Raw genomic sequence first — 27,541 nt, forward strand, 5'->3', positions numbered from 1 at the left:
CGTTTACTTGTCGTATTCAATTAAAACGTGAAGATATAATTAAGAGATTTATTATAAGAATATACAGGAATAGTTGGTCGCTTATTTGGCCTAGACATGTATTTTTTTAGGCACATCACTCGCAACATATTGCGGAATAGGAGCGACTGAAAATCATTTCAAAAAAAACTCATAGATTATTTTGGATCTTGCCATATTCAGGTAAAGCCCATTTCACCATCCATTCTGACTCGAGAATTTGCTTGGTGGTAGGACGATCCCCGGGTCTGAATGAGAGCATCTGTCGTAACATGTCGAAGAGAGCGTCTCTTTCCCTTGCATCAAACGATGGGATCCCCTTCTCTCGCCTGGGCTTTTCAACGCTATCCTCAAACCGATCGTCCCAAGATCGGAAATATGTACGGTTTATTGGCTTACCATCCTCGGTAAATTTATGCTGTCCCGCCTCCCACCTTCTCCACCATTCAGGCGGCAAAACACCAAGAGTATCCACATGCTCACAGGTCATGTCGTCCTCTGTCGCGAGAAATTCTTCAAATAATGGCCGTTGAGCGATGATAGACCATATGGTACAGGCAAGAGTCCAAATGTCCGATGAAAAAGAAAGAGGCTTATTTGGTTCAAAACGAGCCTCGGGGGGCCGGATACCTCAGGGGATGCGAGATTCGTATTTCAGTTCTTTTGAGGGCGAAAAGGCTTCACCAAAGTCTGTAAGTAGGACTCTAGCTTCTGCAAGCGTGGTTTCCTCACTTGCTTCACCTAGCCATATGGGCATAATGCCATGGGATGGGACACCAGGAGGCAGCGATTTGCCATCTAGATGGACAACTGGGTCCAGTTGCGGTTCTCCGTATTTCTCATATAATTGTTCGAGTGAGAGTTGGTCAAAACTGGGCGCAACTTTTAGAAGAATGTTGCCGAGGTGAAGGTCTCCATGGACGATTCCTTGGGCATGCACATAATCTATAACGAGAACGAGTTGCGCAGCCAATGACCGGGCTACATCAGGCTGGAATACGCGGATCCACGAACCATCTTTCAGCCCGGAGAGGCTGGCCCTCGCCGTCGCTGTAACGTAGCAAGCGTGATTGCCATTTGGGCCGCGAATGGTGAAACTATCTAGAATCGAAGGGACCATCGCCTTTCCTGGATTGTTGACTAGAGAACAATGAGGACGAGTGAGAGTGGATAAGATATCCACCTCCTTTGGGTTCGAGTCTGCTATGCAAACTTTTACCGCAACGTATTTATTGGATTGTTCATCACGGGCCAGCCACGTAGTCGAATAAGACCCATATCCTAGCTTATGAACCACTCGATATCGACTGTGAAAGTGTTCTCCGATTTTTATAGGGTGATAGCCCCCTGGTCGATAATCCTCTATTCTTTCGACTCCCTCGAGAGGCTCGTAGAGGAAATAGGCGTTGGAATCATCATCAGTCTCTATTGACTTGAATGCGGTGAGAGTGAACGCGCAGCGTGGTTGATTTTGACGCAGCAGTGGCATGAGCACCTGCCGGCGGATAGGAGAATCTCGGTAACGTAAACCATGCGGGCGTAGCGATCGAATGGACAATGACAACAATTTACTCATGGTATGATGTGTACAGGTTGAGCTGAAAGAACTTTAAAAAAGGAGATAGAATGCTGATAAAATGTAACGGAACAGCATTGGTGGTTGGGAGAAAGGGGGAGCTTGGGCTGGGGTGACCGCCCGCGGGTTTTTTTCTGATCTTCGATATCAGACATGCCAGTGTCAAGTATATTCGATGGAATGCGAAAGCAGAAGCAACTGGAATAAATTAGGCAGACTGAATTGATTCAATGCCTTGGCACTGTTGTATAGGAAGTGCTTGTCCAGTCTTGGCGTTAACAAGCTCACAGGGTCAGGTGATGTTGCCTAAAATACAGTGAGATTCGAGACAGCCCTGGGATATATCAGAAGATACTTCTCAACGGAAGCGCCCTGAGAAGTTAGGATTGCATCATCCAACTGTGTAGCGCCCGGAGACAGAGCTTATGCACATGGACCCTCCCCTGGCGCGTGCTGATGGCCAGTGAGCAGTCAGAATAGAGTGCTGAAGGATCCATCTTCCCGTCTGTCTCAGGGTGTTGAAGTGGGCCAGTGGCAGAATGTTGTTGTCCCTCCAAGAATAGACATATGCCAATTAAAACCTTGATGGATGAATGCAAAGACATTTCCCAATTTAGAACATCCAAAACAGACCGAACAAAGAGATGAATGGACGAAGAGAAAGCTCCCTCAGCCTTAAAAACACCCGCTCGTGCCTGTCCCGCGTCCCCACCCCTGCCGAACTCCTCTTCTCCCCTCAATGTGTTTCACTTCTTCTTCCCCTTTTTCAATTTCCATTCCAACGTCACTCATTTCCCAGCCAACTTCCTTGGAAAGTTACCACACTCATTCAACCCTATTTCTACCGGTAATCGCGCATTCTTTCTCCATATAATTGTGGCCCCTTTCTTGGTAGATCGGCGGTCAATGAAAGTCTGTCTATTGTTGTTTGCAATACCCCAATGCGCGCCTGAAACACCAGCGCTTTATTGTGATCATATACACGTGGCTTGCAGCCCTCGATACCTGACATCGTGATCAACCTCTCTCCTTGCATTCCGCAGGTATGCGCCACTCGCGCGGTTAACGGTTAATATACTACCATTCCCCTCGTTGCGCCTGAACTTTGGCTCTCTCTACTCTTTACACCTGCTTCAAACTCAATTACGACTTTGCCCGGCTGGCCCGAGGAAGTCGACCTTTGATCGTCCGTGATCCGCCATTCTTTACAATCCTCAGTGACCACTTCGTGATCACTCCCTGGCAGGACCAGGTCAATTCACACAATGCTGTGCGGTGGAGACCGTGAGAAGGGGGATGTGGCGATGGAGGAGAAATGGGACTATGTGGTATGTCCACCCAATGACAGTGTTGTATAGATAACTTGGCATACTGATAACGACTCCCTTAGAACTTGGATGACTTCAAATCTGAGTCTTGCTGGACCCCCTTCTCCTATTTCTTCATATGGTTGTTCCTATTTATCTCGATTGCAGTCTACGGTGTTGATACATTCACTGCAGTCAACTTGCTGGCTTTCTCTCGATGGTCCGGCAGAGTCCAACCCGCCATTCCCTTCAATATCTCCCGGTGGATCTTCGCTGCCTGCATCATTGCTTCTTTCATTCTTTTGGCCTACAGATGGATACATGCCATCCGCTCCATCCGCTCGGGTAGTATTACTCGCAGCTTTCTAGACCCGTTGGCTGTGCGTATCCAAAGTATTCGCCTGGGCAAGCGGGGTCGTGGATACAGGAGATTCCTTGTCTTCGCTGAATTAACGAAAGACAGGAAAGCAGCAGAATATGTTGCTCTGTATGCGTACTTCTCTTTCCAGTGTAAGCATACTACTATTGCCTAACTGATCCTCGAATATAACTAACGGGCTTTTAGTCTGGATGAACACGATCTTCGCAGATGGCCCGCGTCAAGTTCTCAATGCCATCACTCTCTATTCGGTCATGCAAATGGACCTCATTCCCGGGGGAAAGAATGCAGCCCACGACGATGGAACTTCCTCAGTTGATCAATTCTTCAACAACGTCAAGATTTTGGCCGAGGACAACAACCTTCAAGCCGTGGTCTTGTTTGGCATGCTTTTCACCCTGGTCGTTTGGGTCCTATCGGTTCTGAAGTTGATATCGGCTATCGTACTTTATTTGATCTTCCTCTTCCACCATATCCCAGCGGAAGACGGTTCTCTTTCGAAGTACTGCCGTCGGAAGGTCGGTCAACGTCTGAAGCGTATCGTGCACCGCAAGAACACGAAGGCCCTGGCGAAGGGACTCAAATTACAGAATCGAGCACCCACTCAGCCAATGCTGGCCATGGATTCGAACCCGACCCTGCCGTCTTTCGCCGAAGATAAGCACCCCACAGTGGCTTCTTCGTTGTCGCGAAGTACCACTCAGACCACCTTGCCGCCTTACTCGCGATCGGCTTCGATAGCGCCGACGGCCAACCCGACACTGCCGAATCTGGAATTAGATGCCAAACCGACACTAACTCGAACTGGAACTTCATCTTCAGCAATGTCCGAGTCCGCTTCACTGACGAGCAATGCGGCCGGAATGGGATACAGTCCTCTTGATGGCCGGAGGCCGACGCTTCCCCCAGTACCTCCCTTGCCCTCAAACGTTCCGTCACGGATGGCCACTCCTCACTCCCGAGGAACTCCTGCGCCATATGAGAATGATGGTCGTAATAGCCCCGGTCCTGGATATCGCAACTTGACTGATAGCTCTGATTCTCGGTCATATCAGAGTCACACTCCAGCGCCTGATTATGCTTCGGCTGAAATGGACCCTTCCGATTACCACGACTATTTCAACCGTGACGATGCGCCTGCTCACTACGATCCCTACGGGCCTCCGAGGGGTACATTCAGGGAAGATGACGGTTATGGAGGAAGATACGGGACTCCTGGTGACCAGAGAGGCGCGCCTCGCGCACAGCAGGATTACTACCCACAGGATCCATATTCAAACAGGTCCCACACACCGGCTAGCACTGCGCCTGTTCCCTATCGGTCCTACACACCGGCCAGCACTGGCGGGACGCCTGCTCCCTATCGGTCCAACACCCCGGCAAGCCATCGACCCACACCTCCCCCACAAGCCGCATTGGCACAGCCTCCACCAAGGACGTTCACTCCGATGAGTTCGGCAACTCCCGCTCCTCAAAATGGTGGCTATGCAGCTTTCAACCCGTCAATGGTTCACCAAACACCCCAGCCTCGCTCCCATGGGCCTCCCGGTCCAGGCGGCTTTACTCGAGCAAACACCGCTTCCCCCTCGGCCATGCATCGTGCTCCACCTGGGCACACATTCACCCGCTCAAATACTCATCAATACTGATGAGGTTCACCCTGTAGGCCTCATTTGAACGCCATGAGACCTTACTATGATGAAAACCAGGAGCTGGCTCTCCTGTGGTTGATGACCGGATCACTCGCTAATACTGATCACGACCAGCGAGCCTCTCGAGATTCTGTACATACCCCTATTCTCCTGACTGTGATATCCTTAAATTCTTATTCCCCATGACATGAACTATTCTCTTTTTGTTTCCGAATTTACTACAGAGAATGTATAGATAACAAGTAGCTTGGAAGTACCATTGGAATCTTGATATCCCCTTTTATTGCGCGATTCCATGACTCGATGTCAATCAGAAACAGGATGATTTATTATACACCTATACATAAATTACCTATACAATCAACACCTCCCCACAACAAACAGCACCCAATCACCAAATCTTCTTAGCGATCATCTCATACCGCTGTACATGATCAACACTAAACTCCCCATCCTTACTCTTATCCTTTTCCTCCTTCTCCTTCAACCGCCGCAATCCATCCGGATCATCCGCATAGATCAACTTCCGCTTCTCATCACCAACCTCCACAACACCCCACCCACCAACGCGCTGACTACCCTCAACATGGAAATCACGCGAACGAGGTGCCCCACTCTCAGTACCAGACTGGTTATTCGAGGACTGTTTGCGCTCGCTCTCCCGACCCTTCATCTTCCTGTAACGGGAGCGCGCAAAGGCGAGCAGGACCATGCCCAGCAGCAATTTCAGGATGAGCAGGACGATAAACCCAGTCAGTAACAAGATGCCGGTGAAGATATGGACGGACTGGGCTGGAGACGGGATGGCGTTTTCGAGGAGGGTGCGGAAGAACGCGCTGACGTGGGCGGCGGAGGCGGGGATGAGGGTTGCTAAGGTCAAGGGCGGGGCCGACGGGATCGGAGAGGGAACGTAGTGGTTGTGGATTGATGCTAGGGAGGTTGCTCCCATTGCTGTTGAGGAGGGGTTTTGGGGGAGTAGGGCGGCTAGGAACATTTGGTAGGTTTGCACGGAGACCCGGAAGAAGAGGCAGGAGAGAGGGATGACTGGGAGGCCGATGCGGCGGGTTAGGTTTTGTTCGCCGAAGGCGTTGGTGTAGTAGTCCTTGGCTAGCACGTCGAGGAAGCGGCCGTAGATGGCTGGGCGGTTGTTGTTGAATTTGTTGATATAGGCGTGCTTGAGCCAGTCTACTAGCATCTCGGAGCCTAGTACAACTAGAAATGGACCTAGGACTTGGGCTAAGGTCGGGATGAAAGAGTTGACGCTGTGGAAGGATGATAGGATTGAGGATGGGAAGAGGGTAAATGCTTGGGGCAGGATGGATGATGCAGTGCGTGGAGGGGTGGATAGTGGTGTGCTGTTCGTGATTGTGGAGGACTGGCCCGGGAAGCTAGATCCTAGCCCGAGGTTGCCGATGAAATTGAATGCACCTGTCTCCACGATATTACGCGAAGCTATGATAGTAAGCATCAGCCATAGCTGGAACCGTTCCACAACGTCCGCACAGGTAAGCTGGAAGAGGTTCTCTTTCTCAAACTTGCGGAAGACGGTAGATTTAATCTCCACAAATTGGTTTGATAGAAGTAGCGTAATCAATGCGTTGGAGTATGAGTTCACTGCCACATTCAAGGTCATGACCTGGTAGAACAGAGACAATGCATGGGATACTGTGTAAACCAGTGCCACTAGGAACAGCCAGAATGGACGAATGATCTTGCTTCGGCCGTCCGGACGACGCTCAAGAGCCTCCCTCGAGAAGAGACACTCGAGGACATCTTGACCTATGGCAGCTAATAGCCTGTCGCTGACCTCCAGCACATTGTAGATAACATATAGCTTGATAGCAGCCTGTCCGCGAATCCAGTGATACATTCGACTCGCATCGAAGTACATCAAAACACAGCAGGTAGCTATCATCAGCAGGCCTGTCAGAATGTCCGCTTTGTCGTCTGGAAGGAGCGCCGAGGGCATCGACTTCTTCCGTCGATGGTGATACTTGCGGGATTCGGAGGTTCGGTGTTTCCTTCTTGGAGTTTCCGACTGTGACTGTCTGGAGTCTCTATCTGCTGGTACTGTGTCTGGTCCTGCAGACGAGCCCGAAGGAAGATGAGGGGTAGCGTCAGATTCGCTTTCGGGTCTTCCACGCTGGTGGTCTTCCTTCGCATTATGATTTCTCCTGCGCCATACTCGACCAATCCCATTCAGCACAAATTTCCAAATGAACCGAATCTCAGCTCCTAAGTTCATCACCCATGACTCGCCCAATATATAGACAGCTTTGATAAACCGCAGTGGCATTATCGTGAAAGAGTAAAGCCATGCATCGAGGCAAGCAAGACTCCCGAAGCAAAGCACCTGCTCAAGCATAGGTGCAAGCATAATGAAATTCATAAGCCTCTCAATCTTCACTCGTGATGATTCATATGGGAAGTCATTGGCCGCATCACGGTGGATGTACAGCGGTGAAGGCCGACCAGAAGCAAGCTCAAGCTGAAGATAGGTTGGCAGAGAAACTGGCGGTAAAGGGATAGATGATGGCGAGGGTGAGGGCTTGGGCGATTCTACAATCTGAGGTGATGCAACAAGGTGACTCTTCAAATCGCGTTCCAACGCGGGTCGGTCCTGTTTCGGGCGCAACGCCCATGTCTGGGTTAGGCGGTCATTACTTGGGGTAAGGGGCAGTTGACGCCGCGTAGAGCCAGGGGTGGACAATGTTCGTGCTGGCTGCGGCCGATTGCGGAGGGATGAATTTTGAATATTCCGCGGGAAGGCAGGACTCGCCGGTGTAGAAGTATCTCCTGGCAACACTTCTTTAGTGGGCCGCAACTTTGTTAAAACATCAGCGGGTGAAGGCTTTTCGCTTAGTGACTGAAGCGTAACCTCTGGTATCTCCGGTCGTGCAAGAGGAGCATTTCCATGGACGTTGTCCGAGACAACTCGCCTTCCATGGTTCCTTTCTAGTCCCACGGGGCGGTAAGGTATCGACTCTGGCGAGGACGTGAGCTCCTGGATCTTCTCAGGAGATAACTTCATGACCTTGTCTTTATCCTCTGATAGTCGGTGAGACAGATCATTAGACAACTCAGCCAATGACTCGGCTAATGTCGCCTTGACCTTGGGGCCATCGTACACATCAACTACCGACAACTGGCCAATATTATCCCCAGTGTTCGGTGAATGTTCGACCAGGATGCCGAGTCCATGCGCGGATTCTAAATCGGCTATTTTATATGCTCCGTTTGTAAGGTCCCGTTCGGAGGTTGTATCGTGTGTATGTTGCTCATTTGAGCCATCATCTCCATTGATTGGGCGTTCGTCGGCCTCGCCGTTGGACTGCACCACAGTATCTACTCGACTGCATTTCTCCTCAACAGTATGGGGCAACAATTGCTGTTGAGCCTTCGAGTTCCCACTGGCTCCGTTTTGAACAGTATGTTCAGCCATCTTCCGCTGTGACAGAACCTCACTGGTATCTGCGACAGGACTAATTTTGACGACCCAGCAACCCGCGAGAAGCCAATGTGTTCCTTAAAATATCCACAAGCTTGCAGTATCACCTCTCATACCATCAGAAAGTGCAGGGGTCTCCGACTCGCATCGTCTAAATTGGCTCGTGACGAGTGATCAAGCTATGTTTGAAGGCGAAGAGGCGTAAAAAGAGATAGAATCGCAACAATGGCGTAGTTTGTTGCATTAACAATTTTGTTCAACCAGCTGGCACATCCTGAAATAAAAAAAACGAGGCACAGTCTGAGCTGTTTGCTTGTTGATGTCGGCGTTGTCTGGGGGAAGATAAGGATGGCAGGTTATCTGGCAGGTCGGTGAGTCGGAGGTTAGCGCCATCGGTGCTCGGACATAAAAAGTAAAGTAAAGTCACGTGCGCCTGGAATAGGGAGTTTTTTACCCCTGGAAGGGACACATCAACTACTACAACACAACTCAAAAATGTCTCTATTCTTACTACCATCGGAGCTTTTGCTCCTTATAATGCATAATCTGCAATATGCATCCGAATTCAACGCGATGTCACAAACCTGTCGCCGGTTTCACACCATATTCAATCCTGAGCTTTACTTACGATTTGCGAATAGCTGTGAATTCAACCTTCTGCGCCTTGTGGAAACTGGCAATTCAGACGCTATACAAAAGCTAGTGTCTGCTGGTTACAAATTGTTTGATTTTCTAGAAACACCGGAGGATTGGTGGAAGCCATGTGACACGTTCGACATTGACCGTAACTTGAAATCTAAGTCTTCCATGATCATCGCAGCACGGAATGGTCATCTGAAGATTCTTCAGCTTTTTGTTGAAAATCTGCCTTCAATCATTACAAGGTCTGCTCGATCCCGGCATCTTCTGATACACGCGGCCCTACGTGGTCAGTTACATGTAGTCAAGTTCCTAATTGGTCAGGGTGCACCAGTGATCCATGTTGACAAGGCGGGGCGTACTAGCTCGATTGTTGATGCTGCAGTTGTAGGGGGCCATTTGCCGGTGGTTAAATATATAATCGAGGAGATTAAATTCGCGGATCGATCACACAATTCGGCAGATCGTCTTCTTTGCTCTGCCACATCCGCTGGTCATTTGGATATGGTCAAATATCTGGTCAAATGCGGTGCTTCCTTTACTTGCGAACACTTCTACCCCTTTCGTGGCTCGGCCTTCGACATTGCCATGGACGCGGGCTGGGCAGACATAGCATCATTCTTCCTAGGCAATGCGACTCTGGAAGATCTGGATACCATAACTACAAGCGGCTGGAAATGGATGTTGAAACCTTGTAACCAGGATAAATTCGGATATACATTCTACCCATCTGCATGGAAAAAGCCATCCATTGCCCATATGATATTGGACCGAGTCGATCTGGAGAAACAACTCACAACAACTACTCCACTCGAGCAAGCCTATCTGCTTGCAGTGGCGGCAGAGACTGGAAACATGCCTCTTGTTCAACGACTACTTGACAAGGGGTGTAGCCCTGTCTTGTCCGAATTGAAATATTCACCAGTGGCCCGTGCATTGAATGATGGGCACGTCGAAATTGCGGAGACTCTTATTCGCTGCCGAGAGTATCCCGTTTCTGAGCTGGACGTTCAGTCTGCGGCGAAGAAGGGAGAAACAGCCATTGTGCTCGGGCTTCTGCACAAAGTGGAAAAACCGGATTTCAAAAAATTTGCCAAATTTGCATTGGATGCAGCTCTCTACCCCGACAAATTCATGTCTGTGATGTCCAGTGTTCTTGATATTCTCAGCGACCAAGACGTGGATACTTCGATTTCAATGGTAACAAGCTCCACTGGTCATCAAGCTTCGCGTGTAGGTCACTTGGAAGCTACCAGCTTTTTGCTTGAGAAAACGGCCAAGCAACCATTCGACAAGATACCAAAATGCCTTGACATTCTCAGACAAGGTTCAGAAGAGCCTACTTCATTCCTGGAGCACGCGGCAGCCGTTTGCCCAGTTGCTCAATTCCAAGCAGCACTTGCGCATTGGAGACTCGAGCTGGACCCAGACAACGATGATTGCAAAGCCGCTCTTGTTGCCGCAGTCCTTTGCAAGAATAAAGAAACTATTCAATTGTTTATTGACAAAGGGTTTGATGTCACCTCTAAATACATACACCGTGGGGAGCTCTCGCCGTTGTTACATCTAGCCGTGGGCACGGTCATTGATTGGGATGACTGGGATAACGAACAAGTGCAAGAACGACGGTTTTATTATCCCAATGGACATCCATGGTTGGACCACATACATCTACGCTCATCAATTCAATTGCTCGTCGAACATGGCGCAGAAATCAATCAAGTGGACGCAAATGGCCGAACCGCTCTGTTTTCAACTACAGAAAGAAACAACCTCGTCTTGACAAAGGAACTTCTCAGACTGGGAGCCAACCCCCTGCTCAAAACGTCGGCAAATGTCAGCGCTCTCGAGCTGGCCATTTCCAAGTGCCAAACAAAGCACGTGAGGGCATTTTTGAAGGCTATTGAGATTCATTCTTTCACATGTGACAACTTTAGTAACCTCATTCCTGACGTTCTGCCACCGGAGAAGCTGCCGAACAGAGCTCCTACATGTGCAAGCGCTCAATTTCATATTTTTGCGACCGATTTTCTTTCGGTAGAAGGAATGATTGCAAGAAATGGATGGATGGATCAACCTCGGGGATCACGAGTTCCAGTATGGTGTCGGAAATCGCCGCAGAACTGGGAGGAGATTTTGGAGGAGAGCTCTGAGGAAAGTTCAGAGGAGGACTCGGATGAAGGGTTGGATGAAGGGTTGGATGAAGGCTCGGATGAAGGCTCGGATGAAGGCTCGGGGGAAGAATGGGATAATTATTCGGTGAGTTTGCAGAAGGAGGGTACCGAGGAAGATAACTTTGTACCAATTTGGTCTGCAACCAAGGATGATGACAGTATTAGCGATCCTCGCTGGGCGCGATTCTTCATCGCAAAGGCCATGACCCAACATTACTGGCGAATGATGTACCCAGTACCAGTTTAGATTGGAACTGAAAAGCCACTGAAGACATTTCTAAATAAGAGATCTGATTTGTTAACTAGATACGAATGAGTACGCTCAGGTGCTAGACTACCACCTAAGAAGCCGTCCTTTCTGTTCCATTTGACTGTGCAAACCAGGACTAGGGCCTTCACAAATTGCGGCACAAAAGGATTGGCCAGTTCTAAAACAAGTGGAAGCAACTAATCGTGAAGGCCTATCATTCCAGATTCGCATCTCAATCATGTCTTTCATGTGGTATTCCATAACTCAATGCATATATGCTAACTATCATCGGATGTACGTCAAGTGACAGGGCAAAACAATGTATGGCTCAATCCCAAAGCCTCTAGATCTACCAGTAGCCAGGGAAAAGCCAGTCCAGCTTCTCCTTAGCCTCGGGCGTCCAGTTAGTCTGAGGGGTGCTAACACCGAACTTAATACCACCAGCCAGGTGCTTAGCCTGGACTAGCTCGGCGTGCTCGTCGCTGGCCAGGGCATCAAGGACAGCAGTCACGAAGCGGCGAGCGTTTTCGGCGTTAGACTTCATGTTGCCCATGACCATCTCGACAGTCACGTCAGCAGTAGCCTCGTGCCAGCAGTCATAATCCGTGGACATGCAAATCATCTGGTAGGCGATCTCGGCCTCGCGAGCCAGCTTGGCCTCAGGTAGAGCGGACATGTTGATGACACTGCCACCCCATGAGCGGTACATCTTGCTCTCGGCACGGGTGGAGAACTGGGGGCCCTCTGTACGATGGAAAAGACATGGTTAGTAATGTTTTGTCGTAAGGATAAGTCACAGCTTCACATACCCATACAAATCAGAGTACCGCGATCGTGCAGGACGACACCGTCACCCTCAAGGCTGTGTCCGCACTCGCGCACCACCTTGGCGACACCCTCATCAAATGGGTCACCGAAGGGGACGTGGGCAACAATGCCTCCCTCGAAGAAAGTCCACGGGCGCACGCCCTTGGTGCGATCAATGACCTGGTCGGGGATGACAAAGTCGCGGGGCTTGATTTCCTCCTGCAGACTGCCAACGGCGGAGAATGCGATCACGCTGCGGACACCGATGGAGCGCAGGGCTGCGATATTAGCGCGAGCGGGAACCTCATGAGGAGCAATCTGATGGTGCAAGCCGTGGCGGCTTAAGAAGGCGACAGCGACAACCTTGTTGTTGTGCTTACACTGGTGGTGCAGAATAGTGATGGGCGAGGAAGGGGCGCCCCAGGGGGTTGTGACATTCAGCGAGGCCACTTGGGTGAAGCCAGGCAATTCGCGCAGACCGGTGCCGCCAATGACAGCGATGGGGACGGGCCCTGTCAGATTCAATATCGTCAGCTTTCTATCGTAGTGGGGGTATGAGGGGGTAGAAGTGAGGGAGGCAGAAGCACACGTACCGTCATATGTAGTAGGGAGAGAAGCCATTCTTCGAGCGAGTTGTTTCGCGGACTCAATTCGACGGAATGGTTTCGATATAGAAGAGAATGAACGTGAGCCTAAGATCCAGCGCATCTTGCGCCATCTTCAAATTTGAGGCTGCGGCCAACCTGCGTTTCTCCGATTGGTTGTTTGTTGACCCACGTGCTGTGGGTTCCTGAGGCCGCCACCTACCTTTTTGGGACATCTATAAAATTTTAATCTACATTTACATCTACAGTCCCTGCGCAAGTCTCCGTACGGAGATATATATTTGATGGCGTATGGGTCGTATGAAAACTTTTGCGGTAAATCTGTACACTCTACATGTCTATCAGGGTCATAGTTGACCATTGATCGAGAACATCTTCAAAATCATATTTTATGCAGTCAAATACATGTTCAATTTGGGATAATAAATACAACCTAGATGACAAGAGTCTGGGGTAATGCACTTGAACTAATTTAAGCCGGCAGCCACTCGTAGTGGTGAGGGCCCTTGTGAACCGGTCCAGGATCCTCACCGGGAATACCAGGCTTGTTGTAGCTGTGTGCACCGAAGTAGTCCATCTGCGCCTCCATGAACTGGGTCGGCAGTCCCAATCCACCCTCATACTTGAGATATTCCAGAGTAGCCGAGAGAGCCGGAATATATTGATCAAACATGGTCCCCTCCATGACAACTTGCTTGAGACTATGGAAGTTTTGGTGCAACTCATGTGCAACAGTATCCACAAACTTGGCGTTTGTCAGCTCACTTTGGGCTGCAAGCGGCGGCTGCAGTAGATCCGCAATGTAATCAGACTTGATGATACATCCCGCTCGCCAGATCTGCAGACAGTCGCCCAAATTGACATTCCAGCCTTCGTCTATCGAGGCCCGGGAAATCAGCTCCAGCCCCTGACAGAAAGATGCCAGGAACGAGCAGTACACAGCTTGTCGTAGGTTCTCGATAATCACATTGTGGTCCCGGGTTCCCTCTATCGGTTTCGGCATGGGCATCTCCAGCTTCTTCGCAACACGCGCTCGCTCCACGCGATTTCCACTTGAGATTCGCAGGTACTGGGCAGCCGCTAACGTCGGACAAGAGACATGCCGGGCGGCAGACTCCATAACACACCAGTGTGGAGTACCTTCAGTACCATCGTCGTCTTGAACCACCTTGTCGAGGACATCATCGAGCACATATCCATCATCCCGACTGGCTCCCTCGCCTTTGTAGTCTCCTTTGGGGGTTCTCCGTGTGTGTAAAATCTTGGCGCCGATGTTAATCAGGAAGTTGCCCCGCAGCTCGCCAGTCTCATTCCATTTATCGAAGACATCTCCGATTGTGCCATGCTCCATGCCGAGTCCCTCGTGCATGTATTGCCATGTTTCAGCAAGTACAGAAAGCATTCCACCCTCGATGCCATTATGAACCATCTTGATGTAGTGTCCTGATCCACCGGGACCCATGCGCTTCACGCACGCAGTCCCAGTTTTGGGATCATGGGCCGCATACGACTCCAAGAACGGCATAACACGCTCGATGGCTTTGGCATCTCCACCTGGCGAGAGACTGGGTCCTCGTCGTGCAGATTGATATCCACCCGAGACGCCCATTCCAATCCAGGCGACACCGATATCAGCACACTCTTTCTGGCGCCGCTCGGTATTCCGGTAGTTCTCATTTCCACCGTCCAGGATGATATCACCCTCTTTCAGGTCTGGTTTCAACAAGCGAAGTACTTCATCCGCGGGGTCACCGTGCGTGATAGAAAACATGAATAGTTTGTGGTCGGACTTGCCCTCTAGGCTCTTGGAGAATTGGTTGATGTCATAGAAGCCTTGAACTCGGCCTGTAATAGCTTTGTCCTCTTTGGCGTAGCGCACGACTTCGTCGACGTTCTTCTTTATTACATCCCAGACAGAGACTTGGAGCCCGAGCTCAGCGAAGCGAAGGGTCATCATAGAGCCCATGTTTCCGGCTCCGACGACGCCGATGCTTTTGATGGTGGACATAGTGAATTGGTCTTGATTCTGTCAGGCTAGCTAAGCGATGCAAAGTTCAAGTGGAAAGTATGCGGGAGATATTTACAAGAAAATGTCTGGGACGATCATCGCTCTTCTTGAACAAGAAGATTGTGGCGGTCGGATCTGTGATCCGAGCATTGTCAATATGGAATCAGACACGTCACGAACAAGATTTGTGTAGAAGAGGCAAGTGAGGCAAAATTAATTGTTGTAGTGTCTATCAAAGACTCACTGGCCAAGCTCGATCTGGGCTGATATGATACACCGATGACGACACAAGCTCTAAACAAGAAACAGCCCAGTTCAACATTACATCACGATGGACACAGAATGAAAAAGGAATAGGCGAAAAAGAAAAGGATGAGGCAAATATATGCCCAATGATACCAAGCATGGCAATCTCCCATAGAAGCTCTTCCCTCATACGTCCAGTGAACTATACGTCTTCGCAGATATCAACAGGCCTCAACAAAATCACGATCCACTATACCATTTTGTTTGACAGATTTTAGAGGGAAAAGAAACGAAAAATGTCAATTCCCTACTCAAGTCTCCAAAAAATCCCCCTCTCATACGCTTCCTGCTCAATCGGCTGCGGCCCGAAGGACACCCTCCCGCGCCGCCTCGAAGCAATCAGTGAAGCAGGCTTCAGCGCAATCGAGCTATCCTTCCCAGACATCTTAGACTTCGGCGCGCTAACCACTGGCCATCAAATCGGGCCAGAAAACTACACTGCAATTTTGCCTGTGGCCGTGGAAATCCGCAAACTATGCGAAGAATGTGGGTTGAAAATTATGATGCTGCAGCCATTCTCAAACTTCGAAGGTTGGGTCAAGGGCTCCACGGATCGTGAGGATGCATTTGCTAGAGCCACAGGCTGGATGGATATTATGGATGCCGTGGGTACAGATTTGTTGCAGGTATGATGGGGATATATATATGTTGAGCACGAGCAATAAGCTAATGACATATCCAGGTCGGAGCAACAGACACACCAGAACCCTTAATCACAACAGAACGCGACGTCATCGTCTCTGACTTGCGTGCTTTATGTGATATTCTCGCAAAACGCAAGTTCCGCCTCGCCTACGAGAACTGGTGCTGGTCGACCCACGCGCCCGGGTGGAAGGAAGTCTGGGAGATAGTGAAAGCGATAGATCGCCCAAATTGCGGGTTATGTTTGGACACATTCCAGACTGCGGGCAGTGAATGGGGCGATCCGACTACAGAGTCTGGTCTGATTGAATCGGTCCCGCAGTCCGAGCTACGGAAGCGGTTCGATGCGAGTATGGATGAGCTCGCAAGGTCTGTGCCCAGCGAGAAAATCTATCTGCTTCAGATCTCGGATGCGTATAAGGTGTCACCGCCGTTGGAGGACAAGATTGTTGGTGGCCTGAGGGCTAGGGGTCGGTGGAGTCATGATTATAGGCCTATGCCATATGACGGCGGGTATCTGCCTATTGAGGATGTTGCGAGGGCGGTGCTCAAAACAGGCTTCCGGGGTTGGTTCTCGGTGGAGATCTTTGATAGTGGCCCAAAGGGAACTGGGAAGATGTATGATATGGGGTCATTTGCAGCGAAGGCTATGGGTAGCGTGCAGAAGTTTTTGAAGAATTGTGCCACGGATTGAGAAAAGCAAATTTCCCGCAAAACGGTCATAATGATATGGGGTTTTAAGAAGTCTAGTTGGTACATTTGGCACATTGACTGTTTAGACTTGAAATAAATACACATTTTGAGGATTCCTTGGAAGTTCGTGGACACGATTGAAAGAAAACGCCGGGGTAGAATGCAAGATTGACGCCAATGAGATCATAAAGCATGCAATATAACTTGGAGGTCATGGATAGGATACCATTATCCATTAGTTGGCATTGCTGGGGTACGCAACGGTATATGTTGGAACGTACTCCTCCTTAATGGAACGCAAGCTGACGAAACGGGACATTAGATTAGCACTTCCGGCCTTATCATTGGTACCGCTAGCACGTGCACCACCGAAGGGCTGCTGGCCGACAACGGCACCGGTGCTCTTGCAGTTAATATAGAAGTTGCCAGCAGCGTTGCGGAGAGCCTCATCGGCGACCTGGATAGCCGCACGATCCTGGGCAAAGATAGAGCCGGTCAGAGCGTAGGTGCTGGTACTATCAATCTTGTCACAAATCTTGGTGAAGTCGGCGTCGGTGGCGTCGTTGTAGGAGTGAATGACAAGGATGGGACCGAAAAGCTCACGCGAAAGCAGAGGGTGGTCTGGGTTGGAGGTGCGGTAGACTGTAGGCTGGATGTACCATCCCTTGGAAGAGTCGTAGGTTCCACCAACGAGCAGCTCAAGTTCGGGGTCGTTCTTGGCCTCCTCAATAACACCGGACAGCTTGTTGAATGAGGCCTCGTGGATTACGGGACCGCAGAAGTTGGTGAACTCAGATGGCTCGCCAACGTGAATCTTCTGCACCTCAGCGACAACCTGCTGGGCAAAGTCCTCAGCAATCGACGAGGCGATGTAGACACGGGAGGTGGCGCTGCACTTCTGGCCCTGGAACTCGAAAGCACCGCGCACGGTCTGGACCGCAGCGTTGCGGACATCTGCAGACTTGTGTACCAAGTGGAAGTTCTTGCCACCGGTCTCACCCACAATGCGAGGGTAGCTGCGGTATTTACCATCCGCCACGCCCTGTGAGATCTTACCGTACAGCATGCGGAAGACATCAGTGCTTCCGGTGAAGTGAAGAGCGGCGAAGTCGCGGCTTTCAAGGACAGTGCTAGTCACCTCCGCGGCGTCACCAGGAACGAACTGGATGACGTCCTTTGGTAGACCGGCCTCAAGTAGAATCTGGTGTACGAGCCAGTTGGAGGCAATTGCGGAGGGCGAGGGCTTCCAGATCACGACGTTACCCATCAGAGCGGGTGCACCAGCCAAGTTACCGCCGATTGCTGTGAAGTTGAAGGGACTGATCGCGTACACGAAACCCTCGAGAGGGCGGTACTCAAGACGGTTCCACACACCGGCGGAGTTGTGACTAGGCTGCTGCGCGTAAAGCTCTTCGGCATACTTCACACCGAATCGGAAGAAGTCGCAGAGCTCAGCGGCGGAATCAATCTCTGCTTGCCATGCGTTCTTGCCCTGTCCGTGCATAGTCAAGGCCATAATATCGTAGCGGTACTTGGTCGCAATAAGATCAGCGGCCTTGAGGAAAATGCTGGCTCGCTCGGCGAAAGGAGTATCAGCCCAGGACTTGCGAGCGGCGAGAGCAGAATCAATGGCGGACTGAACATCGGCCTTCGACGCGTTGGAATAAGTTGCCACAGGAGCATGGTTTGCGGGGTTAGACTGGGTGAAGGTTTCATATCCCTTGAGCTGTGTGATTGAATGTTAGAAATCGATAGTTCTCTAGATGTAATATTTCTTGCTAGTTCTTACCTCCTTGCCCGCAACTACCAGAGGCACGTTCAAAGGGGCTTTCTGCTTGTAGTTTGCCAAAGCCTCCTCGAGACCCTTGCGATCTGGAGTACCAGGAACATAGTGTTTCTTAAGGTTCAGAATTAGCGCAAATGATCAAACAATCTCAATTCCAATTCCGAGCTTACGTTAGGTTCGTTGTTAATTTGAGGCACCTTGAAAGTGGCGTATGTGCCCATGGAGCGTGTGCTGGAGCTCGGAACGCGACATGCGAGGCGCGAAATGGGCGCGCGGGTGCGCAGAATGGAGGACATCGTGATAGTTTGAAATGAGACAATGAATCAACTTCTTCCAAGCACTATTGAAAAGGGAAGATTTGGAGAAGAAGTAGACGCGGGGAAGGACTATGATGAAAAGGGCCGGCTACTACCGGTCAGAAGCTCATAGCTACCACGGTGGGCCTCCGGAGGTGTCCAGGTGGGACTGGCTAAAGACCACAGCCAATCACCAGTGGCCGGCTGCTGTCCCGGGTGGATACTACCGGGCCGGCGTCTATCAACGCGGTCCACGGGTTTTGGTAAATCAATTTGACCGGCCCTGTCCCCCACAATTCAAGTTCTCATTAGTCAAGAGATAATAACCTTGGGAAAAATTGAGACTCGGGATTCCCCGCAAACCTAGATAAGCTTGATAGCGGCAAGATAAATATCGGATAATCAAACCCACTCAGGATCGGCGCTAAATGTATACTTCATGGGTACAGTATACAAAGTTCACAGGGAGGTAACGTCTGATCATTCCCTTGACTGATATATTTCTAATATCTAAATCTCTACCACATGGTATCATATACACGGTAAAAGCATCATCTTTATTGTAGATAGAAACGTCCTAAAAATAACAGCAGACCAAGCAAATTCTATGCAATCCACCACCATACTCGCTCTAGCCAGTTGCGTGGCTGCGGTTCTACCTCCTCTTCTTCAAGTCGGTCGATCTCATCCTTGCCACTGAAAATGTCAAGTTCTGATACCTTGGTCATCCATGGCGTCTTGTAATATATTTTGTGGCCAAAGTATAGCACGAAGAAGATCGCGAAGACAATGTAGGAAACAAGGAAGTCCGACGCGGTGAAAGAGCCTGGAAAGAACACCGTATAGCCGTTGGTAATAGCCAGGAGTGAAATAAATCCAATAACATAGTAAGCGCCGTACGGCTGGAGGGGAGTAATGAAGGGCCGCGACGGGAGCAGGCCGTGGAAGTCCAATGCGCTGCGCCAACGCTAAAGATATATTGTTAGCAAGTTATTCCATGAAAAAGAAAGGAAAAATGGCTATCCAACTTACCAAGTATGCCACTGCCACGATGACCCAAGAGATGAAACCTCCGATTGTCGTGATGTTGGTAAACCAATAAAAGACGGTTGAACCCGAGGTTGATAGGTTCAAGAAAGACAGTAGACCAATCATCCAAGTGACTACCACAGCATTGTACGGGACACCATTCTTGTTGCAGCGAAGGAAGATTTTAGGAGCCTGGCCCTCACCCGCGAGCGAGTAAAGTGTGCGAGACCCAGCAAAGACCCAAGAATTGCCCGAGGAAAAGGCAGAGATAAGAACAACAGCATTGATAACGTGGTTCAATCCAGTGATACCAGCATTCTGGATGCCAATAACGAATGGACTGGCGCCAGCGCCAGAACTGCCGCTCGCAACACCCTGCAGGAGGTTCTTGTCATTGTATGCGACTATCACACCAATGACCAAGGCGCCCAAGATATAAAACGCAAATAAACGGTAGATAAATCGCTTTGCTGCCTTGGGGATATTGCGACGTGGCGAGGCAGCTTCGCCGGCAGCAGTGGTGATCAGTTCTGGAGAGAAAATAAAAGAGAATCCGCACTTGATCATAGCGGTCCAGAATGCTAGAAAGCGGCCTGTGTTGATATTCGGGACTAAGTAAGGTTCCACGAATGCGCCTGGTCGTTGCCAGTACCGGAAACCGAGACGATCATGGTTTGGACCACCGCCGAAGAAAAGTACGATACCCAGGATGATCAGACCGACGATCGCGATGATCTTGAGTGATGCGAACCAGAATTCGGCTTCGCCGTACCAGGATACCGCGACAATGTTTAGAAGTAGAATGACTAGAGTGATTGCGTTAGAGGATATCAGATATACTGCACTGTTGGGCTTGTACTCACCAACGAGAATGATCGCGATCCATACACCAACGCTGACTGGGGACTGCCAATATTCAATGACCATCCCGGACGCAGTGACTTCTGATGCTATCAACATTGAAAATGAATACCTACACAGGGCATTTATTAGTATGACAATACTCGGACCTTGACCGAAGGGTTATTACCAGTAGTTGTATCCTAGTAGTATTTGAATCAGCATTGGGCTTGTTAAAACCTTTCAAAGTGCCTTCACATACCAACAGCAAATCCAAGACTAGGTTCCGTAAACCGAGTAATCAAATATGGCACAGAAACACCTTGGATGGGAAGATAGGTGGTCATTTCTCCAAGCATGTTCATGATAAAGTATACAATACTTGACATGACAATATAACCCATGAGCAAAGGAGCTATCACATATTAGCCCCATATCAAGTTTATGTCTCACACGCTGATTCTTACCAGGACCAACTGTCGATAGCGCTGCGCCACTGCCAACAAAAAGACCCGTGCCTATACAACCACCTAGAGCCAAGAATTGAATATGGCGCGAGCTCAAGCCTCGCTTAGTATCTGAGTTGTGAACGGTGATCTCCCCCTGCATGTCTTTTGGGTCGTCATATGGGGACTCAGGACGGACCGCCGCCTCGAGACTCTTAGGTGAGTCTTTCATGATGTGCGAAGGCGGAGAAATAGAAAGATTGGCCATACAACACTCTCAGGTGAGAGAAGAAGAACAGCAACACGACAGAAAATTCTAGACAGTGCAGAAGCCTATAAAACAACTTAGATATTCGAGGACAGGCACAAATCTTATTATATAGTTCCGGAGAATAAAGCTTTGCTAGAAAACCTTCTCTAAAAAAACAATAAAACACCCAGGGGTGAAAATAAGTTTCCGCCGCCAATCGGTGATTCAAAGTCCAACTAGTTGTCAACAACGTGAGATCGTATGTCCGATGTCCAAAAGAGACATAAACATCCGCGCCCTCGTGGAGTCTGCGATTGAGTTTTTAGAAATGATTGGCGCCCACATTGCCTTTTAGTTCTAGCCTTATCTTTGCAGGATTCTCACTCATATCACGTTATTCTTATCTTGCCCTTGACACATTGCGTTTCGAAATATTCCTCTAAGTTTCTAACGGTCTTCTAGTATTGCCGAGCCAAAACCTTCTGCTAACCAAGTAGTCTGCGATTGGCTGAATTTATATTAAACATTTGCCTCCCGTTTGCCTCTGGGATCACGTGCTGTGCATCTGGGGAAGAATCCGGGGTAAAAATAGGCGGACCTGTGCCCATGTGACTCTAGATACAATCAGAAATAGACCATGGAGCCCTGGAATGTATCTACATCATAGGTAATTATGGGTTGAAGCAGCATACTAAAACATTCTGGGAAACACTAAACCAAAAGTAACCGGAAGCAAGATCACGCGCACAGAAACACCGGCCCGGTCACCTATTGCTTATCGCTTATCAGTGGGCTACGCAATATCAAACCGGGCCGAGTACTATTCGGCATGTTCAGTATGCGAACCGACTCTTGGCTGCAGATTGCTAGGGAGAAGAGGCGAATATCAAAGCGTCATTCAATATCCCTCGTATACAATGATTTTCCTACCCTTGACCTACTCTAATAGTTCTCCGTAGCGTTAAAATTTTCTAGAAGCCTGAAATCTGGTATAGTTCAAAGGAAACATGAATGATCGCAATGCCATCCATGGATCGTACTACATGAAAAATGTCAGGGCATCCCGGCCGGTTAAGATGGGCCTACTGACCGTACCGGCCTGACGGTTGTCACCGGCTCTTACCTCTTACCCAATGAGTTCCACCAACATAATCTCCATATCTAAAAGGTCGCCTTCAACCGTGGCTGTTCTACTTCTTTAATCATTCGTTCTAAGCACTCCAGAGCTATTTTCCTCTAATAGCTATCTTACAATACTACGTCTTCACTGCTAGCTATGAAGGCTGTACCTTCCGTGCGTGTGCCCCTCAAGGCTGCCGCCCAAACAACCAGACTAGTGAGCGGCACCAGCAACTCTCGATCCTCGGTCGCCTCAGTTTCAGCCACCAACGTATGGCAACCACAAACAAAAGCCCCGTCTCCGCTACCACGCAAGGCACTGACAGCACCCCTGGCTAAGCTGCCATTGTCATCTGTCCTACGCTCGTTGCTGATTTTGTCTGTTTCCTCATCACCTCTACTTCTCAAGCCATGCATCTATACTCTATCTTTGCTGGCCCATCCACGCACTGCGTTTTGGGATGTCTCCAAAAACCCACTGCTGAACATGCTTGTCAAGCAAACCATCTATAAACAATTTAATGCTGGCGAGAACAAAATCGAAGTGCAAAATTCGATCAATCAAATCAAAGCTCTCGGGTGCCGTGGTGTACTCCTGGGATATGCCCGAGAGGTCCTTGTCGGAGAAAACTCGGATGCCGCGTACGACGTGAAGGCTGCTCTGGCTGAGATTCAGACATGGATGGACGGCACATTGCAGACGGTTGATATGGCCCAGGCCGGCGACTTTGTCGCTTTGAAGTATGTGTGATAGGATTTCTTCTCAATTTGCAACAGCCGCTAACTGAAATTCCCAGATTCACTGGAATGGGTAATGACGCGCTTCGCCTGCTGCAGTCGCAGACTATGCCCACAGAGGTTATGGACTCCTCCATCCTCAAGGTCTGCGATCTCGCCATCTCTCGAGGCGTCCGCCTGCTGGTCGACGCTGAAGAGCAGGCCGTGCAGCCTGGCATTGAAGCCTGGATCATGAAGTATCAAAAATACTGCAACTCCCAGACCCCCGGCCGTGCCATCTTCTATGGAACTTACCAAGCCTACCTGCGCTCTACACCTGCCACTCTGGCCCGTCACCTTGAGACTGCTCGTGCTGAAGGATACACGCTCGGCGTCAAGCTGGTCCGCGGTGCCTACATGAAGACTGAGCCCCGCCATCTCATCTGGGCCGAGAAGGAGGAGACCGACCAGTGCTATGACCAAGTCGTCGAGTCCCTTCTCACTCGCAAGTACAACTCCATGCTTAAGGCTCCCTCAAAGGACACCCCGACCGAACTCCCACCCTTGAATGTCATCATTGCTACCCACAACCGTGAGTCTGTTCGCAAGGCTCATGCTCTGCGCATGCAACAGGCTACCCGCGGCGAGGACTACGGTGTTGATCTTAGCTATGCTCAGCTCCAGGGCATGGCTGACGAGGTTAGCTGTGAATTGCTTGAAGGATTCGAGAGTGCCGAGAACAGTGTCGGAGCTACCCCCATGGATGCCCCCAACGTCTTCAAGTTGTTGACCTGGGGCTCGGTTCAAGAATGCATGGGTTTCTTGCTTCGTCGCGCTGTTGAGAACACCGAGGCCGTTGGCCGTACTAAGGACTCTCAGATCGCAATGATCGCCGAGTTGAAGCGTCGCATTGGCAATGTTTTCAGCAGCAGCAAGTGATGTTCGAGTCTTTCCTGATGTTCCGTTTCCACTTTTGGAGGATATCCAGATCGTTCTGTCTTTACTTCGCAGCCTACGGGTTGGTTCGCTCCATTTTTACTTTTGCATTTTTATTCGCGAATAGCTGGGTGCATTCTGAATGGCGTTGCTACTGTTTTATAAGGGCCTTAGAAGTTCACTCTGATGATGATCAATGAAATCAATGTTTCACAATTTAAATGACTGTATTCTTGAATTAATTTTAGTCAAGATAGGAAACAAATTAAGAAATCAGACTAGAGAGATAATCTAGAGATAATCTAATAGTTCAACCGGCATGATTGAGGTCGAATCATTTGGAATGTACTCCGTAGTCTCCACCGGACCGGCCCCTCCTGAGGTCAGAGTACTGTGTCGGAGCGTCTACCCGACCCATCTATTCTACTCACCCCAATACCTCCTTTACTTCTTTTAAGTAGAACAAACCCGAGAAATTTGGGTTTTGCGCATTTCACTAAAACACAATCAACCTTGGAAACACTCAACCAAAATGCACATCCTCTCGGAGCCAGACGTTTCCAAAATCTTCCGCGGTCTAACACAAGACCAATGCAACGGCTTCATCTCAGCACTCGGCAATGCTCTAGTCAGCATAACCAAAGAATCAAAGCCCTCAACTCCAGAATCCGCTAAAAAAATTCATCAACCTCTCCGTACAGTCTTCAGCACAAGCGATGGCAACACCTGCATCTTCATGCCGGTATCGGACACCGCATCCACCGGCATCAAAGTGGTAACCGCCAGTCCCAGGGGAATCCAAGGCGTAATCAATATCTTCAGCCCAGAAGGCCGCCTCCAGGGCCTCCTAGCTGCAGCAGAAGTAACAGCCTTCCGCACCGCGCTGGCAACAATGACCCTGTTCGTGCGCTGCACGACCATCCGCAAGGACAACGTTCTTGTTCTCGGAAGCGGTCGGCAGGCGGAGTGGCACGCGCGTCTTGCGCTGCTGCTGTACCCGGACCAGGTGCGGCGAGTGACGTTTGTAAATCGCGGTGCGACGAGGCTGGCGGAGATGGAGAGGGATGTTGTCTCTGAGCTGCGCCGGACTAACCCCGCTGTTGTCTTTACCACGCTTTCTAAGGAGGGTGTCTCCGATTACGAGCAAAGGCTGGGGGAGGAACTCGCTGCTGCCGATGTTATTTTCAGCTGTACCCCTGCTACAGTCCCGAATTTCGGGTATAAGGCGCTGCAGGCCAACCCCAAGCCGCGATTCATTTCTCTTATTGGCTCGTACAAGCCTGATATGCATGAGATTGATACCGAGACGCTGCTTTCTGGGGGTGGCAAGGTTTATGTTGATTCTAAGACGGCTTGTCTTGAAGAGGCTGGGGAGTTGATCACTGCGGGTCTTGGGGAAGAGCAGTTGATAGAGATGGGGGATCTTTTGGGGGCGGGCGGGATCGTGGAGGATGTGATTAATATTCCTGCTGGTTGTAACGTTGTCTACAAATGTGTTGGTATGGGACTGATGGATCTTGTTGTTGGAAAGAAGGTGCTTGATGTTGGGGCTGAGATGGGGCTTGGGACTCATGTTGATGGGTTCTAATATCTTTTGGTATCTCTATATTTAAGAAAGAGAAACACTATCATTGATCAGAATTATGATTGAAAAGCTTTAACCTAACATTGCATTCACTCCTGGACGCTATTGCATGCTTCAAAGACAATTCACCGGCAAGGGTTTTGCCGGTCTCAAAACTTGGGTGTATCAAGGCCATAACACAACTAGTTACACCATGCGATCATCCTGGACACTCAAATCAACGCCCATTTCCTTGCAGGCATCGGACAGCCGTCTGTGAGCCTCATAAATCGCAGGACGGAGAATATCCCCACTCGGGATCTCTCGAAGTCGTTCTTCCTCTCCACCAGTGGCGAACAAGTGTTGAATGAAAGTGCCGTAGATTTCAATAGTGACGAGGCTGGGAAACATATGCTTGAACCTCACTAAGTTCACCAGCTGGTTGATGATGTTGCCATTGGGAGCTTCGACGCACCATTGCGTCACAGAGAGCCGCTCCAGAGATGGTGGTAAGTGCTTAGCCAGTATCAAGTGAGAGACTGGACATGGTCAATTATGTTGTGGTCCAATTTGGGATATACTCTATACCGTTAATTTCTGAGAATGTGTGCATTGGGAGCTGCAAATGCTTCAATACATGAAACTTATTGAAGCGAATGCATCCATCAGCACTCATGTTGTAGTCGGGGGGCAAGGGTGTGTAGTCGAGACAAAGGGTGTTGAGCGAGTGTGCCTTGGAGGAAATCAAATTCGTGAATGACTCGAGACAGTAACCGGTAGCCCCAGGGTGTGAACCGCTGTCCTGAGAGCAGAAGTACTTAAAGGACTTCAAGTTTAGGCAACTGACAATAAATTCGCGAATTCCACAAACCGAGTGACTCTGGTGCAGCTCAACATGCGTGATAGTTGATGGTTCCAGCGGTAACAGGTGTACACAGACTCCACTCAGCCCATATCCCTTGATCGTGTGCATCGATGAGGTTTGGAAAAAAGGATTGAGACGAGAGATATCCCATGATTTGCTCCAGGTTTCAATTCTCGGGGTTTCGCGTACGATATCCGATGGGAATTTGAAAACGACCTCTCGCAGGGACTGAAACGCCGGTGTCGGCGTTGGATTGAATGGGACTAAGTGTTGGTAGGCTTTGCGTAGCATACAATCAGTGAAACTGGTGCTGCGGTCAGGCCAGACGCATTCAAGGTAGGTGATATTTGGTAAGAGGCAGATGACGAGAGCCTGCCAAGCGATGGGTTTGTCGTCCGTTGGGATATTATACAACCATTGTTTCAGGCTGGAGGTTGATGATTGACCAAACTTTTTGACTGACTGCTTGAAGATTCCATCGAAGCTCCAGGTTGTGACTTGGGCTGTATGGTGTTGACCACATGTCCACATTTTGCCCAGCTTGAGACTTTTGACTTCCCTGGCCATGGAGGCATCGTGAAGAAGAAAGTCAACGAGTTTTTCCACCCGCTGAGCGCAGCAACAAGGATCAAGTTCCATATGAATAAATGCCTGGCGGTAAAGTTCTGTGTACATACGTACATTGCACCTGGCGAGGTTCAGTCGATCTTGCTGCGCTGGTAGATGATCCATGATCACAAGCAGCACCTCAGTCGGGAAGGTAACCAGCGAGGACATCTTGAATTGCGATGAAACGAGAGCAAGCGAGAGAGAAATAGAGAGAGAGATGGAGAGACGAAGAAAGTTGAAGCAGGTCAGATAAGCCCGAGCATCCTAGAGAGAGAATGAAATGAAGGAAGAAGTAGGAGGATGACTGAAAGGGAAACACGTCCAGCAGGAGTCGCGAGCTATATAGTCAGTTGCGACATACGCCCATTATACCTAGTCTTACCATAACATTGTTCCGAGCCTAGATGGGCCATACTTACGTCCGACAGATAGGTCAGCCTATAAATTCTTAAAGCTGGTAATTGATTCGTATGATATTTACATGAAATAAGCCATAGATATAGAACAAAGTAAAGAAAAATAAGGCAAAGGCATAAAAACTCCCAAAACATCGCCCAAAGCCATAAGAGACCGATGAGCG

The 27,541-nt window shown here is 49.6% G+C and overlaps 12 protein-coding genes across 12 annotated transcripts; 5 read left to right on the forward strand and 7 right to left on the reverse strand.

The window, feature by feature from the left end:
- Positions 1–169: 169 nt before the first annotated feature.
- N7518_004859 (uncharacterized protein) lies at positions 170–1,594 on the reverse strand (the record flags this gene model as incomplete). Its single annotated transcript, XM_057185786.1, has 2 exons — positions 170–648; positions 703–1,594. The coding sequence occupies 2 exons, from the start codon at positions 1,592–1,594 to the stop codon at positions 170–172; spliced, it is 1,371 nt and encodes a 456-aa protein (XP_057042556.1).
- A 1,265-nt stretch (positions 1,595–2,859) lies between these two features.
- N7518_004860 (uncharacterized protein) lies at positions 2,860–4,929 on the forward strand (the record flags this gene model as incomplete). Its single annotated transcript, XM_057185787.1, has 3 exons — positions 2,860–2,922; positions 2,985–3,411; positions 3,467–4,929. 3 exons carry the CDS (start codon positions 2,860–2,862, stop codon positions 4,927–4,929), a joined length of 1,953 nt encoding a protein of 650 aa, XP_057042557.1.
- A 394-nt stretch (positions 4,930–5,323) lies between these two features.
- Positions 5,324–8,374, reverse strand: N7518_004861 (TAPT1 family protein; the record flags this gene model as incomplete). Its single annotated transcript, XM_057185788.1, has 1 exon — positions 5,324–8,374. The coding sequence occupies one exon, from the start codon at positions 8,372–8,374 to the stop codon at positions 5,324–5,326; it is 3,051 nt and encodes a 1,016-aa protein (XP_057042558.1).
- A 543-nt stretch (positions 8,375–8,917) lies between these two features.
- Positions 8,918–11,440, forward strand: N7518_004862 (ankyrin repeat domain-containing protein; the record flags this gene model as incomplete). The annotated part of the gene is made up of 1 exon (XM_057185789.1): positions 8,918–11,440. The coding sequence occupies one exon, from the start codon at positions 8,918–8,920 to the stop codon at positions 11,438–11,440; it is 2,523 nt and encodes an 840-aa protein (XP_057042559.1).
- Positions 11,441–11,792: 352 nt separating this feature from the next.
- N7518_004863 (S-methyl-5-thioadenosine phosphorylase) lies at positions 11,793–12,958 on the reverse strand (the record flags this gene model as incomplete). Its single annotated transcript, XM_057185790.1, has 3 exons — positions 11,793–12,187; positions 12,253–12,762; positions 12,844–12,958. The coding sequence occupies 3 exons, from the start codon at positions 12,956–12,958 to the stop codon at positions 11,793–11,795; spliced, it is 1,020 nt and encodes a 339-aa protein (XP_057042560.1).
- Positions 12,959–13,327: 369 nt separating this feature from the next.
- Positions 13,328–14,863, reverse strand: N7518_004864 (6-phosphogluconate dehydrogenase, decarboxylating; the record flags this gene model as incomplete). The annotated part of the gene is made up of 1 exon (XM_057185791.1): positions 13,328–14,863. One exon carries the CDS (start codon positions 14,861–14,863, stop codon positions 13,328–13,330), a length of 1,536 nt encoding a protein of 511 aa, XP_057042561.1.
- A 542-nt stretch (positions 14,864–15,405) lies between these two features.
- N7518_004865 (sugar phosphate isomerase/epimerase family protein) lies at positions 15,406–16,505 on the forward strand (the record flags this gene model as incomplete). The annotated part of the gene is made up of 2 exons (XM_057185792.1): positions 15,406–15,795; positions 15,852–16,505. The coding sequence occupies 2 exons, from the start codon at positions 15,406–15,408 to the stop codon at positions 16,503–16,505; spliced, it is 1,044 nt and encodes a 347-aa protein (XP_057042562.1).
- A 234-nt stretch (positions 16,506–16,739) lies between these two features.
- On the reverse strand, positions 16,740–18,586 carry prnC (delta-1-pyrroline-5-carboxylate dehydrogenase prnC; the record flags this gene model as incomplete). The annotated part of the gene is made up of 3 exons (XM_057185793.1): positions 16,740–18,230; positions 18,294–18,401; positions 18,461–18,586. 3 exons carry the CDS (start codon positions 18,584–18,586, stop codon positions 16,740–16,742), a joined length of 1,725 nt encoding a protein of 574 aa, XP_057042563.1.
- A 605-nt stretch (positions 18,587–19,191) lies between these two features.
- On the reverse strand, positions 19,192–21,133 carry N7518_004867 (uncharacterized protein; the record flags this gene model as incomplete). The annotated part of the gene is made up of 6 exons (XM_057185794.1): positions 19,192–19,554; positions 19,619–20,421; positions 20,479–20,588; positions 20,646–20,658; positions 20,718–20,870; positions 20,923–21,133. 6 exons carry the CDS (start codon positions 21,131–21,133, stop codon positions 19,192–19,194), a joined length of 1,653 nt encoding a protein of 550 aa, XP_057042564.1.
- A 1,294-nt stretch (positions 21,134–22,427) lies between these two features.
- N7518_004868 (proline dehydrogenase family protein) lies at positions 22,428–23,926 on the forward strand (the record flags this gene model as incomplete). Its single annotated transcript, XM_057185795.1, has 2 exons — positions 22,428–23,011; positions 23,068–23,926. The coding sequence occupies 2 exons, from the start codon at positions 22,428–22,430 to the stop codon at positions 23,924–23,926; spliced, it is 1,443 nt and encodes a 480-aa protein (XP_057042565.1).
- Positions 23,927–24,455: 529 nt separating this feature from the next.
- On the forward strand, positions 24,456–25,511 carry N7518_004869 (putative proline utilization protein PrnX; the record flags this gene model as incomplete). Its single annotated transcript, XM_057185796.1, has 1 exon — positions 24,456–25,511. One exon carries the CDS (start codon positions 24,456–24,458, stop codon positions 25,509–25,511), a length of 1,056 nt encoding a protein of 351 aa, XP_057042566.1.
- A 183-nt stretch (positions 25,512–25,694) lies between these two features.
- N7518_004870 (uncharacterized protein) lies at positions 25,695–27,129 on the reverse strand (the record flags this gene model as incomplete). The annotated part of the gene is made up of 2 exons (XM_057185797.1): positions 25,695–26,026; positions 26,076–27,129. 2 exons carry the CDS (start codon positions 27,127–27,129, stop codon positions 25,695–25,697), a joined length of 1,386 nt encoding a protein of 461 aa, XP_057042567.1.
- Between the last annotated feature and the right edge of the window lie 412 nt (positions 27,130–27,541).

This window comes from Penicillium psychrosexuale, assembly GCF_028828465.1.
Source record: "Penicillium psychrosexuale strain IBT 29551 chromosome Unknown utg000003l, whole genome shotgun sequence".
Classification (NCBI taxonomy): Eukaryota; Fungi; Ascomycota; class Eurotiomycetes; order Eurotiales; family Aspergillaceae; genus Penicillium; species Penicillium psychrosexuale.